Source organism: Perognathus longimembris, chromosome 3 (genome assembly GCF_023159225.1).
Source record: "Perognathus longimembris pacificus isolate PPM17 chromosome 3, ASM2315922v1, whole genome shotgun sequence".
NCBI classification, from domain to species: domain Eukaryota; kingdom Metazoa; phylum Chordata; class Mammalia; order Rodentia; family Heteromyidae; genus Perognathus; species Perognathus longimembris.
In genome coordinates this window covers 85,970,020-85,997,635 of record NC_063163.1, presented here as the reverse complement: position 1 = coordinate 85,997,635, position 27,616 = coordinate 85,970,020, and the positions used below count along the sequence as shown (strand labels likewise).

Genomic DNA, 27,616 nt, shown 5'->3' with positions numbered 1-27,616 from the left:
CTCCTGTGTCTATCAGTCTAGCTCAGGGCCCTCTTGCTGGCCCAGCCTGGACTTGAATGGCTCCATTTGTGAGCGTGCCACTGGAGTCTCTGGTGCCACAACAGCACCCCCACCCCTGGTGGACAGGGCTCGCACTCGTGGATGTAGCCATTGAGACTGCAGCCATCCTCATTTTACACACAGCTGCAACCACACTTTCCTGCTTTTGTCTGCTGACCATCACCCAGGGGTGCTCTGCACAAGTGCTCGGATGTGTACAAGCCAGGGGTCACACAGGCACCACTGGGAGCCCCGCCAGGATGAGACTTTTCCTAATAAACACAGTGCTCGCTTGTTGGGCAGGGATACTGGCTCAGTATGCACCATGTACACCCTGTCTCAGGTTAGAGGCATGGGAGACGAGGGAAAATTGGTTTGTGGAGGGAGGTAAGGCCGCAAGCTGTTAGCACACATTTCACATCACTAGTCTTTCTAAGGCTCCACAAGCCTCATCTCTATATAAGAAATGTGCAGCTAGGCATCCCACTCCAGGACCGGCACAACCGAAGTAGGGCAGACCGATTTTACCACTACAGGGCAACTTCAGTCATAGAAATGCTGATTCCTAATGCTCACGCACCGCTCAGCGCCATCCAGTTCCTCAAGGCCCATCTCCCCTCCCACCAGGGCTTGGGAGTGAATGCACATGCACGGGGGCCGCAGGCCACGGAGTCTTGTGTCCACTCGTCCCCCACCTCTCCACCAGTCCCAGCCTCCCTGGCAAGTCCTCACCCCACACCCTAAGACAACTGTTTGCAACAGAGGCTCATCCACTGATCCGTGAGTCCCCATGCCAGTGATAAAGACAGCACTGCTCCTGAAGAGACAGGCGGGGACAAGAGCAGAGCCAGCGAGGCTGCAGACCAATGGTGGCTTTGGATCCCCAAGTTCAAGTGGACCCCAACACCCAACAGGTCAGCTGGCAAGGGAGGGCAGTGCTGCCTCCCCACCAGAGAAAACTGGTCACACCCAAGTTAAAACACAGACACTAACTGGCGTGACCTATGCTTGGAAAATATCTGACTGAAAGGAAGACAAAACCGAGATGGAGGTGTGGTTTCCAGAGCGATTTATTCATTAAAATCTATCCAATGCGCCATCAGCAGTGGTCCTGTGTGTATTGTGCTGATAAATAGACACTGACTGAGAAGATTTAACAAGTTCGTCATTTAATAAGTCTCAATTCATTTTTATCACATGGTATTGTACATGGTCATCTGTTGAAACAGATTTCTTTTTAACAGATCTTAGTTTAAAAAAGTCATAGACACTGTGAGTTCTGTATAAACTGGTGGACAGCAAGTTAGTTCCTTTGTTCTGACTGACAAGCCTCAACTTCACCGTAGAATAAAGAATGTAGACCACAGAAAGCATAATCGGTCACTCGTATAGAACGGTATTGTTTCTATAATTTGAAGCTTTCTGAATGGACGGGTTCAGGCCTGATCCAACTGTAAAAAGATTACTTAATGAATAGACTATATGGAAATTGTACAAAATGTTATTAACTTTAATCATTAATAGTTTAAACAGTACTATATTTCTAACTGCTATTCAAAATCCAAAGCCTCTGAGCCCGGGTGTCGGCTGTGGGCAGCTTGCCCCACCCGGCCCGTGCTGAGGGGCAGAGGCTTTGGCATTTAAAGAATGGCTTCAGTTGTCAAGAGGAGTACACAGAGGGCTGTGCTTTAGTAACACACACCCTTGCAGTGGGGCTGGAGGGTGCAGGGCACTCCTACTGTCAGAGCTAGGAAAACGTCGGTGCACAGGACAAGACAAGGAGAGAAAGCAATCCCTTTCAAACAAAATCTGAAAATAAAAAAATGTTCACAGTGGTTTATATCAACAGTATGCATTTCATGACAGTAACATGTACAGACTCAGAGCACCCTAGGGCTCTTTATATCCTAAAGAAAACGAGCATTTACACTACTCATGGTTTGCACTGAATTAAAAAAAATCAATTGTACACTTACCCTCCGACAGGATAGACTGTCCTGGGGTGTACAGCTTTAACACCATCATTAACGTTGTTTGCAAAGGGAATAGGGAATTTAAAAACAAAATCATTTTCTTTCATTCGCTGTTATAACCAGCAAATGCCATCCTTATATAGAGGGGGGAGGGGCCCACAGCACAGGTCTATCTGAGCAGGCTGACCAGCACGCACGCGCAGTCTTAAAAATGAAGGCTATCTATAACTCTATGGTACAAGTCCCGACCGCGTGGCAGGGCGACACTATTTCTTTGCTTGCTTTGTAATCATACCCCGGGGTGGCGTGACGGGTCTCGTGGCATTCGGCTTCTTTTTCTCTGCAGGCTTTAAAATCTGCAAAAATTAAAAAGGCATTTTAGGAAACATGCTCAACTCCAAATCTTAAAGATTTTACAATCTCACTCAAATCTTGTCTGGAAAGGTTCTGGCCATTTCCAGCAGCTTCACCAGCATGCTAAGCCCACACAGGACATCTGGATGCTATCAGCAATGTGGCAAATGTATGTCCACACACCTGAGTTGCCGCTTCTCACCCAAGTGGACAGTCCTTCAGAACAGCAATCCCCAAGACCCACAGGGAGTGTGACACGTGTAGGGTCCTTGCTGTCTCTGGAGCTCCAAGTACCCCAGGTAAAATGGGGTTCACTCAACTCGTAGCCGTTGTGGGCTCTCAGTGGTTCCACCTGCTCATGACTGCGCTCTGGCCCAGCCATATAGATGAGGGTGGAGGTGGAGATGGCCAGGGAGCCCCACAGGATTGGAGAAAAGCCAATGGAGCCACATTACCACACAGCAGCCCTGGCACGTGAGGCCACATGCATGGCTGTCATATGCAAGCAGCTCTTTAATTTCATCTCAACATCACAGTCACAATGATTTTAGATAGCTGGGGGGGGGGGGGGAGTCCTAAGTGCAAGGAACTTTACCTGTTTAAATCATTTACATAGTTAAATTCAACACTAGAGAATCTAGAAAGGTGGTAGGGGACAAAAGCGGATGGAAAGGGCCACGCAGGTTCAGAAGCAGGAAAAGGCGGTCTGGGCCCTACCTGGAAGGAACACATTAGTGTTTCGTCCACACTCATCATGGCACCCGCATTGTCAAACTCTCCACAGTAATTTGGCGCAGAAAACAGAGTGACCAACTGCCTCTTCGCAAAAAACTCATATCCATCTTCAACCACCTTTGGAGAGAAACATTTTTCAGTGTAAGCAGACATACATTTGGCTGAGAAAAACCCCTTGCCAGCTGCCCGCCGCTGGCTCTGAGCTTTGCAGATCACTCCCAGATACCCGACTTCTGTCTGAGGAAGCAATACCTACCCACCAAAACCACAGGGAGAATCGGGCTCACACACGCGCGAAAGTGAACATGTAAAATTCAAAACCAATACCTGATGGGCTCTACAAATAAGGTCCAAATCATGCTTATGGAGAAATTTTGCAACCACTTCTGCACCAAATGTGAAGGACACTCCTCTGTCATTTTCACCCCAGCCTAAGACATCTTTATCGGGGTCAGACCACAAAAGATCACAAAGAAGACCTTGATCGGGCACATCAGTTGGTCGCATAATTCGCCGAATCTGCTCCATAGATTGAAGATCTGGTGATAAACCTACAGAGTGAGGAAAAAAAACTGAAGGAGGCAGCCCTGCTGCCTTTCACAGTTCTCTCAGACGCAAAAACTGACACCAAAGCCTAAATCTATGGCTAAGTTAGTGTGGGTTAAACCAACAGACAACAGAGTTACCATATGCAAAAGACATGGGGGGGCCACCCCATGGGTTCTGGCATACAGAATTTCGGTATGGTAATCACAGTGAATTAAACCAAGTGGCAAGGGCACGGCACAGACCGTACATGCTCTCATCAGCCAAGCCCTGGCTCCTCTCTTGCCTTCGTTAAAGCATCACCTTCTGCTGGCTCTTTGAATCTTCTTTGACACTATTTCAATGGTCTCATACACAGAGCAAAGCAAAGAAACTCAGAATCCAAGTCAGAGGATCAAAAATAGATCAAAAGACAATCAATTCACACTTTTAGTATTTAAGAAGATCGATGGGTTGGCAGGTTAACCATGGTTCATTTTATATTTAAAAGTACTTTCTGCTCTATTTGCTTTCTTCCTTTTTTTTTTTTTGGCCAGTCCTGGGACCTGGACTCAGGGCCTGTACACTGTCCCTGGCTTCTTTTTGCTCAAGGATAATACTCTGCCACTTGAGCCACAGCGCCCCTTCTGGCCATTTTCTGTATATGTGGTGCTGGGGAATTGAACCCAGGGAAGGCCTCATGTATACGAGGCAAGCACTCTTGCCACTAGGCCATATCCCCAGCCCCCTCTGCTCTATTTTCAAATTAAACTGTCTAGAACTCCTTGCAACAAATGTGCTTCCTCCAAAACTCCATCTGGATGTTCAGGCCACACAGGGCCGACAGAGGCCGTCACCCTCACCAACGCCAGCACCCGCCTTCAAGAAGGGACCAAGACTCAGCTGATGACAACCAGCCACATACCCCCATGACAGCAGAATATTTTCTCGTCCACGATGGCTGCTATTGGCAAGCAGTTAAAACAGTCTGTGAAAGTCTTCCATAGTTTAATGTTGTATCTTCTTTTACCTGTGAAAATTTAGGATGGTTAGAAATGTCTCTTCTGCAGTTTTATGTTCCACGACTTTCTCTAAAAGTAAGGTTTTGCTTGTTCAAGTCAACACAACTTTGTTATTCAGAATCTCTCAGAGGGGACTGAAGATGGGTGCTTGGGACGCAGACATGTCTGATTCCCATCTTCACAAAGAATATTTAAAATGTCATGCAAGTATAAAATCAGAATTCTCAGCAGGATAATGATTAGGAATTCACACCAAATCCCAATTAATTATCTGGTAGCACCAATTTTGTCTGAAATCTAGTACGAACTCAGTTTCCTACGTCTAAAGGCAACCATGCAGCCATCATCTATCTTCTCCCCAAGGAAACCTCCCTAAGCCGGGAGCTTTGGGCCAGGCAGGGATCACCAGGAGGCACAAACAATGCAACAATGTGCAGGCTCGGCATTCTGGAGTCGTCAAGACTAAGACTAACAGAAGACACTTTTCTTGGCATACAAAATGGGGTGACGGATTAAGCTAATGTAATTTACTGCTTTCTCTACTCGGCATATTTTAGAAAAATGAATGCCTTTTTCCCCCCCATAGTATCAGTGTGCCAGAAGGAAGACCACTCTGATAGGCATCTGAAGAACTTTCTTTAGAAAAGCACAGGTAGACACACAGAGCACAATGGGGCTGTGCACATGATTGCACAATGTAAAGTCACCAAAACCCCAGAACAGCACACTTTAAGTCCATGGGGCTTGTAGAGTGAAATCTCTCTGGGTATCTAGACAGATTCTCACTCAGACTTGTTCTGAAATTGAGTTCTGTGTGAATGGCACTCAGCAGAGACCTTAACAGAGCCATCCCTCATTCAGTCACCGCCACCAGAGAGAGTAGCATCTCCACTGCGTCTCAGCAAAGGCAACCCCGGAGAAAAGCTTGTCAGTAAAAGAAGGACATGAGCTTCTTCTAAACTGCATCTAAACTGTCAAAAATGCTAGCATCAGGAGCACACTCACATTCATCCTTGGATGCAGGGAGTACTTACATTCATCATAAAACCCATAAATCCTATTGATGCTGGCACACTCGTGGTTGCCTCTGAGAAGAAAGAAGTTCTCGGGGTACTTGATCTTGTAGGCCAGTAAGAGGCAGATGGTCTCCAATGACTGCTTCCCTCTGTCCACGTAGTCCCCCAGAAACAGATAGTTGCTTTCTGGCGGGAAGCCCCCGTATTCAAAAAGTCGAAGCAAATCATAGTATTGCCCGTGGATGTCACCTAGAGAGGTGAGACTCCATGAGACAGTGCTCCCACACAGCTCGGTTTGCTAACAAAGCTTGGGAAAGACACCTTCAAACACTAGCATAATGGCCATGACCTCTAGTAATTTGACAGCCAACATGAAGTATGTTCCAGTCCTCTATGCTACTTAATGCAGCTGAGCATAACAATTGTACTGGTATGTCCACAAGCTCACTAGTTAAGCATCCACATTAGAAGGAACGATTCGTGTTGCCATGTGCTTTGCACGCGTTATTCCTTTCAGCTCCACCCCAGGCCAGCACAGCAGCATGTGTACCTAGTCCTCTTGCCCCACACAACGAAAACACGGCCTCCGCTGCACTTGGCTTTCAATTCCCCCTCTGCCAGCTGCAAGACAGCAGCTCACCTTAAAAGGACACAACTAACCCATCAGTCAAGATGTTACAAGAGTACAGCATTACTTCAGGCAAGTTTAGTTTCTGCAGTCTATACAGAAACAGAACTTATTTCAACTCCACAGATGCATGAAGACAAACTAGCACCAAAAGTTAAGTGCTAGCTCTCACTCTAGTGTAACACCAGGGTGGGGTTAAACTTGGACATAATCCTCTGTATATTCAGAACTTAGAGCTCCAGTGAAATAATTAAAATCTCAACCACACCTGAATCATTAGAGGGTTTACTCTAAAGCTGCTTGTGTAAGTTAATTTTGAGTATTTCTGAGCTTATCAATAATAAACAGGAATGATTCCACTGGTGAAAACAAGATCTCCCACATACATGTCTGTTTAACAGCCATGCAACCAAAGATAGTATGTCAAAACTTACCACATATTTTGAGTGGTGCTTCAAGTTCTAGTAGGATAGGTTGACTGAGAAAGATCTCACGGGACTTCAAGCACAGTCCTCTAATTTCATTTTCCTGCAGCTGGACATTCTTACCTGGCTTGGACCCTCTCACTGCAGGAGAGAAAACCATCAGTTAGCCCAACGGAGAAAAGACAAGGCAGCAGAGGCAGGACAGCTCTTTCTGCCCTCACCCTTCTCAAGCTTCGCAAGTGAGTTGGCATTTGCATTGAAGGAGATTTCAACATTGCCAAGTTACCATATTTACCCAAAGTAGAGCTCATTTATTTAAAATGCTGACTCCTTCTGCCAACCAGTGCTTTTCAGAGCACCAAGAAGACCAATCAGGGTCTGATTTATCTAGAGAAGTTTAAAGTTTTCATTTAAAAAAAAAAAAAAAAAAGCATAGGCTGCCAGGCTCCAGTGGCTCACAATAGAAAGCCAGCAAACAAATTTGCAAGACTCCTTTTCTCAACTAACCACAAATGGCCAGAGCTGGAGGCATGGCTTAAGCAGTAGGAACCAGCAGTGAGCAGAAAAAGCTGTCCAACAACAAGAGGCCCAGCTCAAGCCCAGCACTGATGGTGACACAAGAACTCCTTGGCTCATGGTACATCACTTATTTTGTTGGGCTGCCACTGTATTCTAGTAACATCATACACAGGCAAGGATATCGGTGCACAAAGCACAGCCGTTTCACTTTTAAGGAGAAAGGGCCGCTAACAGCTCATTTACTGAAAGACAATGATGGCAGGCATGAAAATATTGCTCTTTAAATGTCGATTGGACAAAATGTGAACTAAAAACACCCCTAGTGCAGCAAGAAGGAAGTACATGGGAGATGAGACGGCCCTGCACAAGGGCTTGCCCGCCATCCTGGTAAGTGTGCACACAGGCTCACTCCAAGCTTGTTCTGTACATAAGAATTAAACACACAGCCATTCTCTGAATCCAAACTAAAGTAAAAAGACAGGAAGATGAGGAAAAATTAGGTACATTTTTTACCATTACACAGCACCAAGTGATTGTTTTAGCAGAACCAAGAAACCCACAGAACTAAATCATGCTGCGAATTTAAGTCTAGTTACTTCTAGAGGCTTTAAAAATTATATTTTATTATATCTAAACCATAATATGGAATCATAAAATTACCCAAGAGAAAAATGTGAAGTTTGTTGAAAATCTTTTTCCTATTATATTAGCCAGGTTGAGTGCACATTTGAAAAACATGCCTGGCCAGTCACTCTGAACCTGAAGAAACAAGCCAGACAGAAATGTGATAGAATAGCAGTGTTAGTAGTATTTTTTCCATGGAAAGCAGTGATAATAGAAAAACTTTTTTTTCCTCAGATGTTAAAATAGGGAGCACTTCATAAATTTGTGCATCACTGCTCAGGGCCCATGCTAATCTTTATACAATTCTTGTAGCACAAAATGATGACACAGGGCCCAGGTGCCCAGGGTTTTTTGTTTTTTTTTTATTGGTTCTACATCACTTCAGGCAAATCACTACTTTTGACCCAAAAATATACAACCAGGGTCTGGGAATATGGCCTAGTGGCAAGAGTGCTTGCCTCTTATGCATGAAGCCTTCAGCACCACATATATAGAAAATGGCCAGAAGTGGCACTGTGGCTCAAGTGGCAGAGTGCTAGCCTTGAGCAAAAAGAAGCCAGGGACAGTGCTCAGGCCCTGAGTCCACTCCCCAGGACTGGCAAAACAACAAGACCCCCCCCCCCAAAAAAAAAAAACCCACAACCAGACCAAAAGATGAACAGTTTCTTTCTTACCAAAGCATTTACAAAAACAAAAAGAAAAGGCAAGGCAATGATAATCTCTGAAAGCATGAAACAGATGCACGTTACACAACAACAAACCAAAATGCACATGTTAAGACAACAATAGACCAAACACAACATCAACTGGCCAACCACAAAAACTTTTATCAGAAAACCCAAGTGCACACAGGAGCTACAGAAACACGCCTGGGATAAAGGATGGGGGAAACAGCTTTACTGGTCAGGAAACCCCAACACTGGTGATTCCACATACTAACTAGAAACCTAGGCAGACTGCCCAGCAGGAAAATTTATTTTTTGGTAAGGGGAGCTCCTAGAAGCTTCTGATTTCAATATGAACCTTCTTCAGCAGAGTTTTCAACCCGTGAGCAAGTTGCCTATTCTTAAGTCTTCTTGGAAAGTATTTTTCTAACACTGGGCTTATACCTACATAGACAGTGAGCTTACTTTGCTATCCATATGAATGCTACCATAATTAATCAGTGCCATCAGATTAAACAGATAAAGTTGGATAGTTAATTCTATTTCTTTTCTGCTTGAGACAGGATCTCATTAGGAAGCCCAGACTTGTCTGGATCTCAAAATCCTCATGTCTCAGCCTCCAAACGTTGAGATTACAGTGATATGCCACTTTGCATGGCCAGAAGTTTGGTTTTTTTGGCAGGTCCTAGGGCTTGAACTCAGGGCCTGGGCACTGTCCCTGAGCCTCTTTGTGTTCCATGCTAGTGCTCTACCACTAGAGCCACGAGCTACTTTGTGCTTTATTGGAGATAAGTCTCATGGACTTTTCTGCCTCAACTGGCTTTGAACTGTGATCCGCAGATCATAGCCTCCTACTGAATATAAATAGCTAGGATTATAGGTGTGAGCCACCAGTGCCTGGCTATGGCGAGAGATTTTGTCTAACCTATTTCTAGCTGGGTGTCAGCCGCTCAAGCCTGTAATCCTAGCTACTCAGGAGGCTGAGATGTGGAGGATGGCAGTTCATAAGGCCAGGCTATGCAAAAATGTCCACAGGACTCCATCTCTACAAATAACTAGCAAAAAGCCAAACTGGAGGAACCGTTCAAGTGGTAGAGTAACAGCTGCACAAGCATGAGTCCTTGAGCTGGCAACACACACACAAAAACAAAAAACCCAAAAACAAAAGCACCATTTTCCTAACAAATTTAACAGAAATACTTTTCATGCACATGCTAAGGGGCTCTGTATTGTCATCTCATCATCAGGCACTTTGTCCTCCTATTTTAGAGTCTGGAGGCCAAAGTCAGAGATTATGAGGTGGCCAGGCTAGACTCCTGGTCTGCTTGCTGTGCATCAAGCTTCCAGTCTCAGGACTTGTCAGAAGACAACACAAAACCCTGCTCCCTAAGAAAAGCGAGAGGAAACCAAACCTTGTCTGTCCTTACAAAATGGAAACATCAGCAGTAACTGAGTCATGGCAATGGCCATCCTTCACATCCACACTGCAGCAGCCCAGCAGCCAGAACCCCCTCCCACCTCCACTCCTGGGGAATGAACTGATAATCTGGACACACCAGGCGATGGTTGACCAGCTGGTATAAAATGCCATTTCTGCCTATAACTGACTGTACATCCACCTAGCGGACAATGCCTTCAACAACACCACTGAACCCAAACCAAGGTCTGCACTCTCCACCAAGGGCAGCTCTGCCACAAGTGAGAACCCACTCCCTGAACAGCTGAAGCTAGCAATGTATTTTGTGCACCACAGAAGACACAGGTGGGAAAATCAAGGCTGTTATCTTATGATTCTTTCCTAAGTAGCAGTCCAGTTAACAAACATAAATCACTTCAATAACTGAATGCCAGTAGATCCCAAATGTCCACTGCAGAAGAACACCACTTTGCAGTATGTTTCTCAGAAGTCTCAGTGCCAGGCACTGTGTGGAGATGATGTTTGTGATTGTGTGTATGCTAGTGATGGATACACTCAAATAGCACAGACATACTTTTTAGTGAGGTATTTCTTATCTGCCTAGAACAGATTTGGAAAAATGTACTACAGCTGCTGATAGCAAAGCATGTTCTGAATGCATATATTCAATCTACTTCTCTGGCCAATCAGTAATACCAGTACATCATAAAAATGTCCACACCACTTCTCCAAAACAGACTTCCTAGTGATCATGTGCAACCCAGCAGTAAGAACTTTTCATACAGCCGGGCACCAAGAGAGGAGAGGGGAGGGAACTACAGACAGAAGGAAGTTAGAACCACTCTGAGATTAAGGAATAAGAAGCATTTTCTTGGTCATATAAAGGCCCTTAATTGTTGGAAGGTCACATTAAAGGCACTACATGCACAAACAAAAAAGCTCCAGCTAAATTAACATGAAGTTTTACAACCTAAGAATGCCACAACCAGTATAAAATAGATTTTGCTTTAAAATAATCCTAGGGGCTGGGAATGTGGCTTAGTGATAGAGTGCTTGCCAAGCATGCACAAAGCCCTGGGTTCGACTCCTCAGCATCACATAAACAGAAAAAAAAATCCTATTAAGCAGAGGCTGGTGGCTCACACCTATAATCCTAGCTACTCAGGAGGCTGAGATCCATAGGATCTGGGTTTGGAAAGAGCCCGGGGAGAAAAAGCTAAAAGACTCTCTCCAAAACAACCAGCAAGGATGCTGGGCTGGAAGTGTGGCTCATGGAGATAGACTGTAAGCCTCAGTAAGCATGAGGCCTGAGTTCAAATCCTAGCACCACTAAAACACAAAAAGAAACACCCCCCCCAAAAAAAACCCCAAACTCTACTAAGTTAGGTGGTAATTTTAAGAATATGTCACATCACAAAAAAATTCAATAAGCAGTTTACAACATTACATCTTCCTACAAATAACCAGGTTATTTCCTACAGAAATAAACCAAAGAAATATTACTAAGAATCCTAAGGCCAGGCGCTGGTGGCTTACACCTTTAATCCTAGCTACTCAGGAGACTGAGGATTGAGGTTCAAAGCCAGCCTGGGCAGAAAAGCCCATGCAGAACAACCTGGAGGTGGCTCTGTGGTTCAAGTGGTAGAGTGCTAGCCTTGAGCACCAAGAGGCTCAGGGACAGTGCCCAAGCTGAGTTCAAGCCCTAGGATGGGGGAAAAAAAGGCCCATGAGACTCTTACCTCCAATTAACCAGCAAAAAAAGCCTCACTGGAGGTATGGCTCAAGCAGTAAGGACCTAGCTCTCTAAGAGGGAGCAGCATGAGCATCAAGCATCAAGCTTGTTTAGCTTCTTCTCAGCAGACAGCCTAAGGCCACCTTAGTGGCTTCCACCACTACACCACACTGCCTGGGGCAGTGGTGGTGCTAGGTAAACCTCAGCCTTTGAAGGTGACATCACTTTCTCAAAGGCAGCAGTCAGGGCACAGTTGCCAAACACTGTCTATGGCTCTCAGTAAAGTGCTTGATGTGCTAAACGCCTATGGGTGAAATCAGCTCATTGAAAGATGTTTAATTCTCTACAAACACTTTATTTTGATAAAATGTCAGAGTACAGTCTTCCTCTGACCCTGGCACATACAGCTTTCCAGCTCCTGTAAGCCTTGACAAGGCAACACCAACTCTTTCCACAAGAGGGATGTCAGATAAATCAAGACCTAACCATCAATCATCTTTCCTTCATGCTTGCTACACAGAGGTCTGATCCCTGTTACCTAATTTTTCTCCACAATTCCAGCTCCAAGGAAATGTAATCTTTTGTCTTTTTTGTTGGTCCTGGGGCTTGAACTCAGAGCCTGGGCTGTCCCTGAGCCTGTTAGTGGTCAAGGCTAGTGCTCTACCACAATGCCAAATCTGGCTTCTAAGTAGTTTGTTGGAGATAATAGTCTAACAGACTTTCTTGCCTGGACTGTCTTTGAACTGCCATCCTCAGATCTCAGCCTCCTAAGTAGCTAGGATTACATGTGTGAACTGCTGTCTACCTTTTCTTTTCTGTCTTGAGGAAGGCTTTGGGTTTCATCTACAAAGCATTTCACACTGTTCACATTTAACCTCAAGTGCAGGACTAAGTAAGTCTGTGCAACAAGGATGAGAAAGCTAGTCATGTGGACAACTTCTGTAGGTGATTTTGCAGGCCAGGCCACCACAGGTCATAGAACCACTTCACCCACACCTGCTGTTGGGCAGCTGAGCACTGGTCATGTCCATTCCATGTCTGAGGAAGCAGGCCTCACTCTTGTGCCTCTTCCCAGGCACAGATGCATGCTGTGAGAATTTCACTGACAAGGGCTGGGAATATGGCAATAGTGGCAAGAGTGCTTGCCTCCCATATATAAAGCCCTGGGTTCAATTCCCCAGCACCACATACATAGAAAATCACCAGGAGTGGCGCTGTGGCTCAAGTGGCAGAGTGCTAGACTTGAGCAAAAAGAAGCCAGGGACAGTGCTCAGGCCCTGAGTCCAAGCCCTAGGACTGGCAAAAAATAAAATAAAATAATTTCACTGACAAGCAGGGAGCAATGTAGCTCCAGATGATGCTGTTTGTTTGTTGCCAGTCCTGGGGCTTGGACTCAGGACCTGGGCACTGTCCCTGGCTTCTTTTTGCTCAAGGCTAGCACTCTGCCACTTGAACCACAACCCCACTTCTGGCCTTTTCTGTTTATGTGGTGCTGAGGAATTGAACCCAGGGCTTCATGCATGCTAGGCTATCTATCTATCTATCTATCATCTATCATTACCAGTAAGCCACATTCCCAGCCCTAGGAGATGCTGTTTTGATGGTGCCTTCTTTCTGTTGGGCTGGTGCCTGGTGGTCACAGTAATGTAAACCAGATGACTCCCTAGAGCTGTGGCTAGGACACCTCCGGGCCCATCCTTGGCATGTGAATGGTGTCCCTTGTTATCCTCAGAACCAGGGACTGCTGCTTTCCAAAACAGCAGGACACAAACACACTGAACACATGGCCAAAACAATTTTGGAATTCCAGACTATCAGAACACCACTTTCAGAAACAGCCTGCAAACACCAGAGGGCAAATCGGCACACACCCAGGTAGCAGCAGCTTCTCAGAGTGCCACACATGGCCTTGCTGTGGCCTTCTGCCTGCACAGACTAAGCAGCCCACCCACTTCTCAGACATTTCCAGGTGCTCCTGCTACAGTGGGACCAAGTTAACTATTACCTAAATTTCCTTTCACCGTGCAGCTCACATCTCTACATGAACTTTTCATCATTAGCAAGACAGAGCTTGACTGAAAGACATGTAGCCCCTGCCTTACCTACCAGCTCTGGTTCGGCTAGGGGGCTGCCTTCCCGAAGCAAGACAGTGCTTGGAGCTGCCTGTGTGGAACTGCCCTGGGGCCCTCAGCATGGTCACACAGACCTCAAGTTTAAAAGAACAACCTTAAAACACATTAAATAGTTAACAAAAATCTATTCCCTTCTTTTCAGAATTACTTCAATCTTAAGGATTTCAAAGAAAAAGGCTCTGGAAAAAAGGAACTGAGTACATGTATTATGCAGCTAGTCCAATCCCAAAGACTTAGAGTGCAGCTTCATTCATTCCAGTGCAAAATGAAACACAAAAGCCTGGTTTTCAAGCACTCCACAAAATTGCAAAGAGGAACTAGTAAGAAATGGTAAACATTCCAAGTTACCAGGTTGGTTTGTCAGCACAATTTTAAGGATTACAAATAATATGTGGTAGTTTGGGGCAGGCAAAACTCAAGGAGACTTCGCGGTAAACTGGAGCGGTTATGTCCCCAGACGAGGTTCCAATTCCTGGGGTTCAGCCTGGGAAACAAGCCCACTCTAGCTTCTCCTGCCCGGCACACACTTAAAGAGAACCAAAACATTTAATAAAGTTAACAAAATTAATTTTAGAACCAAAACATTTAACTGAAATTCCTTCCCCAGGCAAGCTGTTTGAGTCGGTTTCAGATCAACAGCGGCCTGCATAAAGCTCGGTATTAACTAAAATAAACAGGTCCGAATGAATGACAAACTTCTCACCCCCCAACAGGCAGCTACGTTTTTAAGAGCGCCCCAGGGGTCCTTACTGGTAGGTGGGGGCCCCTTCAGAGACAGTGTAAGGGGGGGAGGAGACAGTTTCACTGGAATGACTTGCTTCCAACGATAACCACTCTCGCATCCAAACCCACCGAGGGCACGGTGTGTGTGCAGGAGAAGAACCGCCGGGCGCCCAAATCTGGACAGGGGCTGCTGTCCCCACCAATTCTCCCCCGCTTTCCAAAGGTCTTCGGAGCCCCGCTCTATCCCAGAGTAGCTCAATCCAGTCTCTCCTAAACCCTCTGCCCCGCTAAGTCCTAGGTCCGAGAAAACCAGCTTTCGGTTCATCTCCTGGGTCACTGGATTCCTTGACCCTCCCTTTCTTCCTGCCTTCCTTCCCACTCAGGGCGACGGGCGAGCAGTAAGTTCTAAGTCCGGGCCAACGGCTTTCAAGCCTGAGGGTTACTCAGTGTGTGACCTTGGATCCTGAGACAGGGTTCGGATTTTAGTTTCTTCCGCAGCACACTTACAAAGAACCAGAACCTGGTCGCCGGGCTGTGGAGCGCAGCACGCCGGACCCGATCGGCTCGGCGCCGCGCTGAGGAGGGACAAGCGCTGGACGCTGAGCCCGGCACTGGGGAGCCGGCGGAACGCGAACCGGAGGGCAACGGGGTTCAGCTCGCACCGAGACGCGATTGTGTGTCGCCCGGTAACCGGAAACGGGCCCCCGGCCCACTGCCCGCTACAAACGTAAACACGGAGGCGGCGGGTCCGGAACTCTGAGGAGCCCGCGCAGGGCGGCGGAGGCTGCACCAGGGACCCCCAGCCTCGGGGCTGGCGCGCCCGCGGGGCCGCGGGGCGGCTCAGAGAGATTTCAAACCCCGGGGCCGGCAAGGAGGACGCAAGCCCGTACAATGAATGAGCGGAGCCCGGGTGGCGGCGGGCTCGCGGCCCTACCGGCCTCCCCCTCGCGGGCCCCCGCGGCCCAACCGCCCCCCGCCCCGCGGGCCCCGGGGGCGCCCGCCCCGCCCCCTCACCTTCCAACAGCCGCTGGATGATGCTGTCGATGTTGAGTTTATCGATATCCGCCATCGCCTTCCCGCCGCCGGCCCTCCCGCAGCAGCGGCGCCGCCGCCGCCGGCTCGCGCCCGGGACTCACGCCTCCTCCTCCACGCCACGAGCACAGAGGCGGTGGTGGCGGCGGTGGCAGCAGGCGCGGCGGGTTCCCCCCCGCCAGCCGCCCCGCTCACTGCTTCCTCCTTCGATCCCTACTGGAACCACGAGAAGAACAAAATGGCCGCCGACTCCTCAGCCAGCCTCGGGCGGCGCACGGATGCGCGCGGGGGAGTGCGGCAGCCGGGCCGGGACTTCTTTATGGGCCGTAAGGCGCGCGGGAAGTGGGCGGGGCCTGAATGCGGACGGGGCGGGGCCCGGCGCGGAAGGGGCGGGGACAGGGGGGCGTCATTACGTCCGCGCGCAGGATCCTTCCGCCCAACGAGCCGTGCAAATAGGCCGCCGGCCCGAGCGAGAGTTGCAAAGTTACCGGCGGGAGTAGGAGCCCGCGGGGGCCTCTGCCGCGCGCCCTCCTCCGGGATCCGGAGTTTGCAGACCAGGCCACGTGGAGGCCGCCCAGGGATTCCGGAGATCCAGGCATCTAATCGCTTACGATAGATCTGGGCTGGGGGACGGAGAGGGAGAGTAACTGAGACAGGTAGATTGCCTTGATTTGGAAGCACTTATGCTGGGACTTGGGGGTGGGAGGAGACAAAGATTGAACTGATGACTTGGAAAGGAAAAGGGGACCCTCCCCCCAAACAAACAGATAAGCCAAAATACCAATACACTGGGAACGGTGGGAGTGTGGGTTTTGGTGTATTTTTGTCTGTGAGCTCTTCTGTAACTTGACATTGGAGGGAGGAATCTCTTCCCCCCCAGCTCCGTGTCATCCCTATTTTGGGGTTATCTCTCCGTGAACTCGGGGAGTTATGTAATTCCCCCACACACACACACACACTCCAGCCTGATGTAAAATTATTGTTGGAACTGAAGACACCTCCCTTGACAGCTACACCCTGTGGCTTTAAAAGAGTGCCTGTCGGGCTGGTCTAGTGGTAGAGTGCTCATATACATGAAGCCCTGGGTTCGATTCCTCAGCACCACATATATAAAAAACGGCCAGAAGTGGCGCTGTGGTCCAAGTGGTAGCAAAAGGAAGCTAGGGACAGTGCTCAGGCCCTGAGTTCAAGCCCCAGGACTGGCAAAAATAAAAAAGAGCCTGTGACCCTTGGAAGAGCCTGTGACCAAGGGCCACGTCTGGTGTTGAACACAGATGCTGTTAAAACAAACAAACAAACAAAAAACCACTATCCTGGCTGGGCATTGGTGGCTCACATGTGTAATCCTAGCTAATCAGGAAATTGGGATCTGTGGATCATGGATTGAACCCAGCCTCAGTAGGAGAGTCCATGAGACTCTTCAAATGACCACCAGAAAACTGGAAATGGTGTTGTGGCTCAAGTGGTAGAGTGCTAGCCTTGAGCAGAAGAACCATAGGGACAGTGCCCAGGCCCTGAGTTCAAGCCCTAGGACTGGAAAAAAAAAATCCTTATCCTGTGTCTCAACATTGTTCTCTTCCACTCAGTCTTCATCTTTGCAGAAAGACCCCCTTCCCCCTGTTCCCATTCCTGCCTGCTCTGTGAAACACCACCCCTGACTCCCTTTGCTGCCTGATTAAAAAAAACAAAAACCCTAGCCATGTCCTCTCTATTCTGGCTGAAGGAAACTTGGTCCCTGTCCCAGGTTTTCATCCTAAGTAAATCCTTTTTGTCTGTTGAGTTCATCTTATTTCCCTTTTGCTTTATTAAAATTCGATATTTGGAATATTTGCTTATACAGCCCCCCATCCCTCCCCCAGGACTACAGGCATGCACATGCACTCAGACCCAAGCTGGGAATGTGCAGATTTCCCGCGTGGGTTCCACAGCTTCCCTAAGAAACACTGGCCCATGCCTCTCTGGCTTCCCTTCCTCCCCAAGTGCATCCTTCTCCAGCCCCCCACCCCCCCCCCCAAAAAAAACCCCAGTGCCACCCACCTTGGGGCTGCAGATGACAGCTGTATTTGGAAATGTAGCCTGAGCCTCTGGTTTGTCTTTGTCAAGGCCCGAGGGACACATGGAACCCCTTTCCCCACATGCCACCCAGGTGGTTGCCCAGCCTAGGCATTTGTTTTCAGATGCATTTAGGGGCCGCAGCTGCAGCCTTGGGGTATACACATCCTGATCCTTGCCGCCCATGGCCGTGTGGAAGTTCAGGGCCCACCAGGCTGGGATCAGTATCCTGTTCTACCTCACTCAGTCATCAGCTCACTCGCCAGTGTGGTGACTCCACCCACCAAGGTCATTCAAGTGTCTTTAGTCCTGGAAGCCCAGGTGACATTGGGTGTGGGGGTGGCCTGGTACTGCTGTACACTTTGCCTGTGGAGGTCATGATGGCTGTCACCCTGGGCTGCTCCTGGAGTGTTTGGAGCAGGAAAATGGAAGCGGAGTCAACACCATTGCTCTAGGTGGGGACATGTGTGAGCAAGGCAGACAAGCTTTCTTTCATAGCATCACCCAGTGAGCCAGACAAACAATAAACAGAGATACAGACACAAATACTGTGCACTCCTTTGCTTACTGTGTGCCAAGAATGATCTCATGGAACCCAAAGATGGTCCTTCTCACCCCCACTTTACAGATGAAGATTGATACAGAGAGGTCGTCATGCTTGCTGAAGGTCACACAACTCATAGGTTACAGAGCCAGAGCTGGAAGCTCAACTCTGCACCTGTTTCATCAGGGCCCATGGTCCCATGGGTTGACCGGCCAGTCTCCATCCGCACAGTTGCCTGTTTCTCCATGGGCTATGTGGCAGGCATGTTGAGCTCTGTTCATTTCATGAGGGTCAGAGGAGGAAGGATGTCAGATGGGGGACACAGGCCAGCCTCTGTCCCCCTGCCCTCCTCCCCTAGACAGCTCACCCCGCCAGAGCCCATCAGTGGGAATCAGCCAACCAGAGAGGGGCCTGACTCAGAGGGAACCAACGAGGAGGTGCAGAAGTAAAGAACTAACTTCTACTAGCTCTCTGGCTCTGTGGCGCTATCTCTCTCTCTCGTGCTCTCTCTCTCTCTCTCTCTCTCTCTCTCTCTCTCTCTCTCTCTCTCTCTCTCTCTCTCTCTCTCTCTGTGTATGTGTGTGTGCAGTGTCCCTTAGCTTTTTTGCTCAAGGCTGTCATTCCACCACTTGGTCCTCATATCCACTTCTCTGTGTGTGTGTGTGTGTGTGTGTGTGTGTGTGTGTGTGTGTGTGTGTGTGTGTGTGGTTAATTGAAGAGAAGAATCTCATGGACTTTCCTGGCTTCAAACCACAGATCTCAACCTTCAGATCAAAACCTTCAGGTCTCCGACTCCCAAGTGGCTAGGATTACAGGCGTGAACCACCAGGCTCTTGCAGTTTAGGCCTGGGGAGGCCAGGACCATGATCTTCCTAGTTGGCTTCCTGCCACAGTGGGAATGACTGGTGTATGTCACCACACCCAGCTTTTATTGGTTGAGATGAGGATCTCAAGGACTTTTCACCTTGGCTGGGCTCAAACCTCTCTCTAATCTCTGCCTCCCAAGTGGCTAGGATTATAGGCATGAGTCACTGTACCTGCTTCTTTTTATGTCTGAGTAGTGCTTGTCTATACATAGGTAAGAATCTGTTCAGCCATTGGTAGGCATTTGAGTGATTCCCAATTTGAGAATTATCATGTTTATGTTCAAGGTTTATTTTAAAAAATGAGATGATTAAAAACAAAGTGGGGAGGAGGGAGGATGGGGGAAAAATGAGAGAGGAGGTAACAAGTTTGACAAGAAATGTACTCACTACCTTACATATGTAACTGTAACCCCTCTGTATATCACTTTGACAATAAAAACTAAAATAATAATAAAAAGAAAGCAGCCAGGCTTTGGTGGCTCACACCTATCATCCTAGATACTCAGGAGGCTGAGATCTAAGCCAGCCAGGGCAGGAAAAGCCATGAGACTCTAATCTCCAATTAATCACCAGAAAACCAGAAGTGCCAGAAGTGGCACTGTGGCTCAAGTGGTAAAGCACTAACCTTGAGCAAAAGAACTGAGGATTAGGGTTAGGAATGTGGTTTAGGGGTAGAGTACTTGCCTAGCATGCATGAAGCCCTGGGTTCTATTCCTCAGCACCACATACACAGAAAAAAGCTGGAAATGGTGCTGTGGCTCAAGTGGTAGAGTGCTAGCGTTGAGCAAAAGGAAGACAGGGATAGTGCTAGCGTTGAGCAAAAGGAAGACAGGGATAGTGCTCAGGCTCTGAGTTCAAGCCCCAGGACTGGCAAAAAAAAGAAAAGAAGGAAAAAGAAAAAGAAAAGAGAAAGAAAGCCTTTGCTGCTCACATCAGAAGGTGAGTTTGCTAGGCAGGCACTCTACCCTCTGAGCCATGTCCCTGGTCTCTTTTGCTTCAGCTATTTTCAATATAAGTTTGTCCGGGCTGGCCTGGGCTGTGATTCTCATACTATGCTTTCCTGTGTTTCTTACAATTGGTTGAGATGGGGTCTTGCTAACTTTTTGCCACAATCCTCTTGATCTCTGCCTCTCAGTAGCTGGGATTAGACGTATAAGCCACTGCACCCTGCTTACAGATGGCTTTTGATTGATTTTTAAATTCCAAAGCCCAAAGTCAGCATCATGATATCACCAAGGGAAATAAATATTTAAAACAAATCTCCTTGCTTCCCCCCTCCCTCCAGCACCAGCTACCAATCAGCTGGCTAGGGCCCATCTGCTCTACCCAGACAGGAATTATGGGTAGGTGAAAAGCTCTACCAGGGCTAGAAGTGCTCAGCCTTTGGATGCCTGAAGCATAGAGGCTGCTGGGCACAGCCAGAGCGACCCAGCTGGAAGCCCTGAGAGCCAGAGGTCCATTGCTTCAGGCTTTAGAAGGCAGGGACTAAACAGCTCTAGTTACCTGGGCTCTAACCAGCAGTAGTGCAATAACCCTCGGGTACTTGGCCACTATTGTAATCCTAAGCTTCCAGCAGCAGGCAGTGCCTGCTGGTGTCCAGCTCTTGAATTAGCCTGGGGTGTCAGAACTCTCATTTCCTAACACCTGGGGTCACAGCAGCCTCCCATGCCTACAACCTAGGACCAGCGAGACAGGATGGCAGCTTCTTCTCCCCAGCAGATGGAACACAAACCATGGGCCTCGCTGTCATTAATCCAGACAAGTTGTCAACCATTGTGGCCAGAGGCCTGCAAGGCTCCGGTTGACCAGGCCAAGTTACATGACCACTTGATCAGGGGACATGAAAGTAACATCTTGACCAAATGCAGCAGTTGTAGCAGGAGGGGTATCCTGAGGAAAATCAAGGTAACCTTACCTGAAGAAGGGCGAGAAGTCAATTGGAGGATAGAGACAGGTCTGTGTATGGCAGTTGAACTTGAAGGCAATTTTTGGCCTCAGAGTCCTTCAGTTGCCTCAGAAAATTATTTCTGAAAATGGTTTGGCAGTCTTGCTTTGGTGTCTTCAGCCAAAAATCCAAGAGCATCCTCCAGAACATAAAGGCCCAGCTGCTTAATGAAAGGGCCTGCCAGGAAGGTGGGCGGGTCTACTGGAAGCAGAGGACACCCAGTGCGGTCAAGGCCTAGGGGAGGGGGGAGGGAAGGAGGGAGGGGAGGGAGCCCACCTTTAAAGAAGGGCCATCAGGAGAGGCAGGTGAGGGCTGGAGTTTGTTTTCAGGACAGCAGTCACCTGAAAGGGACAGCCTAGAGAAAATTCCTGTTTCTATTTTTAGTTTGTGCCAGTACTGGGACTTGAAACAAGGGTCTGAGCGCTGTACCTGAGCTTTTTCCACTCAAGACTGGTGCTCTACCACTTGAGCCATAGCTCTACTTTTGGCTTTCTGGCTTTCATTGGATATAAGAGTCTCACGGACTTTCCTGCCCAGGCTGGTTTTGAACTGTGATCCTCAGATCTCAGCCTCCTGAGTAGCTAGGATGACTAATGTGAGCCACTGGTGCTGGGCTATTTCTTTGCAAGGTGCAGGGACTTCCCAAGGCTGCCTCCAGACAATGCAGCTGAGCTTGCTAAACACTGCGCAGAATCACTGATACACTTCAAGAAGAGGGAGGAGGAGAGGGCGTGACAGGGACTTGGATCTGGCAGCCTGGAACAGCCAGGCTCCTGCACCCTGGGTATTTATACACTGAAATAAGTTCATGGGTGGGCAGGCAGCTCAGGGTGCAGGTGGGTGAACCCTGGGGGTGTCAGATCAAGGCTTGCTAACTTTTCCCTCTGCTTCCCTGCTTCCTTTGTATTTGCAGAGCAGCTTGCTTTGCACACTCTGGAGACAGGTTTGCAGCTCTGCAGCTCCTGCAGAGGACAGAGCAGGGATTAGGGTCTGGATGGAGGGCCAAGATTACTACTACTACTACTACTACTATTATTACTATTATTATTATTTGTGTGGGTCCTGGGGCTTGAGCTCAGGGCCTAGGCACTGTCCTTAGATTTCTGTGCTCTAAGGCTAGTTAGTGCTCTACCACTCAAGCCACTGCTCTACTTCTGGCTTTTGGGTGGTTGATTAAGTCAGTCTCTTGGACTTTCTTGCCCAGGCTGGCTTCAAACTGTGGTCCTCAGATCTCAGCCTCCTGAGGATCTAGGATCCCTGGGCATCTCAACTCCTTTTCTTCACTATTAAGTGCTTTTGGCTTGCTGATTCTGGACTGCAATAAGTTTGCTGCAGAATGCTCAGAGCCGGGGCGGAAGGCAGGCTTATTGGTGCCCAATCCTGTCCTGAGCGCTTGCTGTGACTCACTCATGTGACCTCACAAGAAGTCCTATAATTAATCTCCCTGCACAGATGTGGAAGCAAAGCCCGGAAGCGAAGCAAATGGCTCCTGGGGGGGCTGAGCAAGGATTCAAAGCTGGCAGCTGGCTGCCCTGCCAAGTACTGTCACCATGGCCTTTCTGTGCCAGCCAGCCTGATGGCTCAGACTTTCTTTTCCCCACCTACCCCACCCCCAACACCACCAGAACAAAATCCCTCCCTCCCTTTGCCCTGTCCCTGCTGCTGACCCCTGTGCTGGGCTCTGCCCCAGGCTTGCTCAGTAAATGCAGGGGTGAAGCGGAGGTGCCAGGGAGCCCCCCCTTGGGTACAACTGGTGGAAGTTCCTCAGGTGGGGGGATGCCCAGGTGTGCTCTGCACTGTTCCCCACATTCCTCCACAGAGCAGAGCCCCTGCCGTCCACACCAGCCATCTGCCTGGTAAAATGCACCCTTTTGTGTCAGTCCAGTGACTGTGACTATGCCAAAATGATAGAGACGATGACCTTAAAAAGATGGAAGGCTTGTTTGGGCTCAGTTTTAGAGGTCGAATGCGTGGATTTTAGGCCTGTGGGGAAGCTCACCTCATGGTGGCCAGGAAATGGAAGGGGAGGGGGAGCGCCAGGTCCCAGCATTCCCTCCCGTGGCTTTGGTGATTATTTGGAAATAAGAGTTTCATGGACTTTCTGCTCTGGCTACTTGAAACCATGATCTTCAGATATCAGCTGTTAGGAAAACGGAGAGAACTGAAAAGAAATAGACTCAACTTGGTTCTCAACAGGCTAGGACTGTTTATTGCCAGGGAGAGCCACAGCCTTTCCGGTGGCGGTATGGAGGTTGTGCAAGGTACTGGATTTGGAGTCTTATATGGCTGTTAACAAGGGAACAAAGGAGTAAAAATCATGCTGTAATTGCTCAGGGGCTAGGGGCAGGTTCGGGGTGATGGGGACTTTTGGCTAAGCCCTGGTCAAAATAGTGGGGGGCAGAGGGAAGAGGGTGCTTTTTCTTTTCCTTGCTGGTATTCAGTTCAGGCATGTACCCTGACATGCCACTTCCCTGAGGAATTTTGAGTTGGGGTCTTTTTTTTTTTAAATTCAAACATCTGATGTGGTTGGAAGTCAAATGTGAACCATTTCATTGCCTGCTGGGTCTTGGAGAGCCTGTGCCTTTCATTTCTGTGACTTCAGCCCTCTGCCAGGCTTGGAAGGGCTGAGTTGGGATTGGAATCCCGGGTTTGTTTGCTTAACCCTGACCCAGCTGGAGAGAGCCCAGGCCAGCAGGAAAGCCACAGGGGCCACAGAACCAGGACTGCAGCTGAGCAGGTCATGAGTTGGCCCGCTCCCCACCCCATAATGCAGGCTGTGACTGGTCAGGGTCGGGGGGGGGGGATGGTCCCCAATCTACAAGGTCATTTTTAGATCCGGCCAGCGGCAGCCAGCCAACACCATGGCTTGGGTTTGGCTCTGCCATTCGCCAATAGCAAAGCCTTGGCTGTGCTGGGGAGTTCTGGCAGCCTCTCCAAGCCCATTGCCCACCCTCTACCTGCCCTCCCTCTATCTGCTGCCCACACTCTACCTGCCCCCTTCCACCTGCTCTGCCCCCCCCCCCATCAGAAGGCTCTCTGGTCCTCCACTTCTTGGGGGCCTGGCAGGTAGAAGGCACAAGGGAGGGTGACGGCAAAAAGCCCTCCCCACATCTCTCCAGCTTGTCTGTCTGTCCTCCCGGCAAGGCTGTCTTCCAGGCGGCATGGCTGCTCTGCACCATCTGGAAGCCTCCCCTTCCAGGTCTGCTCAGGGAGTCCCTCGATAGCTACCCCAGGACTTTTGCACTGTCTCTTGTAGGCATCCCATGCCTGCCCCTGTCTTGACGATTTCCACTTCACTCAACTCTCCCATGTCACTAACTTTTCTTTCTTTTTTTTTTTTTTTGCCAGTCCTGGGACTTGAACTCATGCCTGGGCTCTGACCCTGAGCTGCTCTTTGCTCAAGGCTAGCACTCTACCACTTGAGCCACAGCGCCACTTCTGGCCTTTTCTGTTTATGTGGTACTGAGGAATCAAACCCAGGGCTTCATGCGTGCTAGGTGAGCACTCTACCACTAGGCCACATTCCCAGCCATGTCACTTATTTCTTGGTGATGAGAGGAAAAGGAAGGGAAGGAAGAAGAGGAAAGAGGTAGGGTGAAGAGGAGGAGGAGGCACAGAGGAGTAGGGCGGGGAAGACATCTCAGCAATCCGGAGGAAATACTTTTGATCTTGGAAAGATGAGCCAGGGTGGAAAGGCATTCTCCAGAGGGAATGGCATGTTCAAACCCACCCTCATTCTACAACAGCCTCCATGGAGTCCTTGCCACTGGCAAAGGCTGTGCTAAGCATTAGGCATGCACCCACTCCTCTGAAAAAAACCTGAGGGCCAAGCACCACCACCACTTCCCTTTGTAGGGGACACAGAGAGCTCAGGCCACTTGCTCAAGGCTGTCCAGCCAGGGAGACCATGAGACCCCAGGCCTTAGAATCTGGCTACTACCCTTTGTGGCATAAAGTGGCGGGCAGGGCTTGGGGAGCCTGTCCCCGATTTGGGACCAGAAATCTTTTTTTCCCCTTTGAATTCAGGGCTTGAATTCAAGGCCTTGTACTCTTGCTTAGCTCTTTCACTCAAAGTGAGCACTCTGCTATTTGAGTCACAGATCCTTTTCTGGCTTTTTGCTGGATAATTAATTGAAGGGTGGGCTGGCGATGTGGCCTAGTTGTAAGAGTGCTTGCATTGTATGCATGAAGTCCTGGGTTCGATTCCCCAGCACCACATATATAGAAAACAGCCAGAAGTGGCGCTGTGGCTCAAGTGGCAGAGTGCTAGCCTTGAGCAAAAGGAAGCCAGGGACAGTGCTCAGGCCCTGAGTTCTAGGCCCAGGACTGGTCAAAAAAAAAAAAAAGAATCTTTCTGATTTGTCGGCCTGGATTGACTTTGAACCTTGATTTATAGATATTAGCCTCCTGCATAGTGGAGATTACAGGCATGGGTTACTGGCATGTGGCTAAAATAAGAACCTTTTTCTAATTGATGGCAGGAGGACTGGACAGGAGCCTAGGTGCGCCACGTTCCACTCTGTCGGAGGTCAGTTGCAGACAGCACAGATGGAGGGGAGACAGGGGTGGCCTCCCTAGGAGAAGTGGGGTTTGAGGACCAGAAGTAGCAGGAAAACCTAACCCCCAGCACAATAATTCCGGAACATTCCCGCAGCTCTCCAACCCTTTAATAGGATGACTACTGATTTGATCAGCTTTTATTCTGTGGGAGATTAAATCGTGTGGAATTCAGAGGTACTTTAGCGTGACCCAGATTCGGGGCAGGGTGGGGTTGGGTGGTGAAGGAGAGCACTCAACGGCGAGTCCCTGTGTTGGGTTGCAGAGGTGCCAGGAAAGGAAGGAATATCCATGAGGCATCCCTCCATGACCACCAAGCCAGAATCTCAGGAGAGAATTTCGGGGTCACGGGGGCCAGCTTAAGGCAGGTCACCTGAGCATCCCTGGGCTGATCCCCCGCTGCAGGCAGATTGCACTAAGCTTGTCTGAGGAGGGGATTGCTTCCCAGACACAAAGCTTGAACTCTGGGATCTCAGCCTGCACGCCCAGGGACCCAAGAGAAAAAGGGAAAAAGTGGGCAGGGCTGGGCGGAGGGAGGGGGGGGCTGGAGAGCTCAGGCCTCTTCAAAAGGGAGCCACAGGGCCTGGTGCACAGCCTGCATTTGCAAAGGAGGGCAGTGTGTTCCCCGTTTGCCTGCAGGGGGCTGCCTGGGGTGCCATGTGCTGGCATCCCAGGTCTGTGCCTCTCCTCTCCCAGCCCCAGAAGCCCCCAGCACTGTGCCAGTGCAGGGGCAAAGCTCAGACCATACCCTGGGGCGCCACACTCTCTAGAAGTGACTTGGCCCTGTGTGCATGTCATGTGACTGCTTGTGAATGCAGTAAGGCATGGCAGCTGTGTGTCCAAATGGCCTGGCCTGCCATGATAAGACCTGAAAATGGCACTCATTCGATTATTCCTAATAATAATTATCAGCGACACTAATAAGGACCTCATATCAACAGGGTCCTAGAAAAAATAATTGCCACCACTTAGGGGCTAAAAAATAGCAGTTGTTTGTAAGGTTACTCTTGTTCCTGTTGGTGGGGAACAGCTGGGTAGTTTTTCGGTCCCATATGGCCCTGGCTGGGTGGTTCACTGAGCTGAGCCCCGGGGTCCCTACTTCCCCCGGGCCAGGCTGGTGACCGGAGGCCTCATTCCCCCGGGTGACCCCATCTTGGGCTTTCTCACAACATGGCGGCTTCTGAGTTTCATGCCGGCTGGTCAGTCCTACCTAAGACTTAACCTGTAACCACGAAGCTCCACCCCTTTAGCCTTCTGTGGATCAAGGGCCATCACAAAGCCAGCTACAATTCCTGGGGAGGAGAAGTGGGGATCGGCTTTTGCTGGGTCCAGTGGTAGTCGGAAGCTGGGGTGGGAGCAGCTTGCGTGTTCCTCAGGAAGGTGTGGCCTTGGCTTGGCTGCAGGGGTGTAACTGCTGTGCCTTAGAGACAGTACAGGGGTCCCGAGCTGCATGCTGGAGAAAGGGGAGACTGACCCCCAACAGCCCACTCCCCCATGCCAGGTGCTGGGGGCTCAATGCCTATAATCTTTTTTTTTGGGGGGGGGCCAGTCCTGGGCCTTGGACTCAGGGCCTGAGCACTGTCCCTGGCTTCTTCCCGCTCAAGGCTAGCACTCTGCCACCTGAGCCACAGCGCCCCTTCTGGCCGTTTTCCATATATGTGGTGCTGGGGGAATCGAACTGAGAGCTTCTTGTGTAGGAGGCAAGCACTCTTGCCACTAGGCCATATTCCCAGCCCTATAATCTTAGTTACTCAGGAGGCACAGACCCAAAGATCACAGTTCAGAGCAGCCCAGGCAAGAAACTCTGTGAGGCTCTTATCTCCAATTATGCACTAAAAAGACCAAAACTGGAGCTGTGGCTCAAGTGGTAGAGTGCTAGCGTTGAGAACAAAAGCTCAGGGACATTGCCCAGGTCCTGAGTTCAAGCTCCAGGACTGGCATGCACACACACACACACACACACACACACACACACACAGCACGCTGGGTGCTGATCTTGGGGTGCCTCCCAGGTCAGTGCCTTGTCATGTGCTGGCTGCAGGCATGAAGCCTGCTTGTGCCGGTGCCTGGGTGCCTTCACCCTCACTGGCT

At 49.3% G+C, this 27,616-nt stretch overlaps 1 protein-coding gene across 2 annotated transcripts; it reads right to left on the bottom strand.

The window, feature by feature from the left end:
• Positions 1-1,186: 1,186 nt before the first annotated feature.
• Ppp1cc (protein phosphatase 1 catalytic subunit gamma) lies at positions 1,187-15,856 on the bottom strand. 2 transcript variants are annotated; one of them, XM_048342954.1, is made up of 8 exons: positions 15,544-15,856; positions 6,727-6,858; positions 5,683-5,913; positions 4,552-4,656; positions 3,429-3,652; positions 3,084-3,218; positions 2,308-2,368; positions 1,187-1,848 (listed from the first exon to the last, which is right to left on the bottom strand). In XM_048342954.1, the coding sequence occupies exons 1-8, from the start codon at positions 15,596-15,598 to the stop codon at positions 1,838-1,840; spliced, it is 954 nt and encodes a 317-aa protein (XP_048198911.1). In that variant the 5' UTR covers positions 15,599-15,856; the 3' UTR covers positions 1,187-1,837. The 2 variants fall into 2 exon arrangements, with proteins under 2 accessions (XP_048198911.1, XP_048198910.1); XM_048342953.1 differs by having other exon boundaries at positions 1,187-1,490.
• Positions 15,857-27,616: the final 11,760 nt, after the last annotated feature.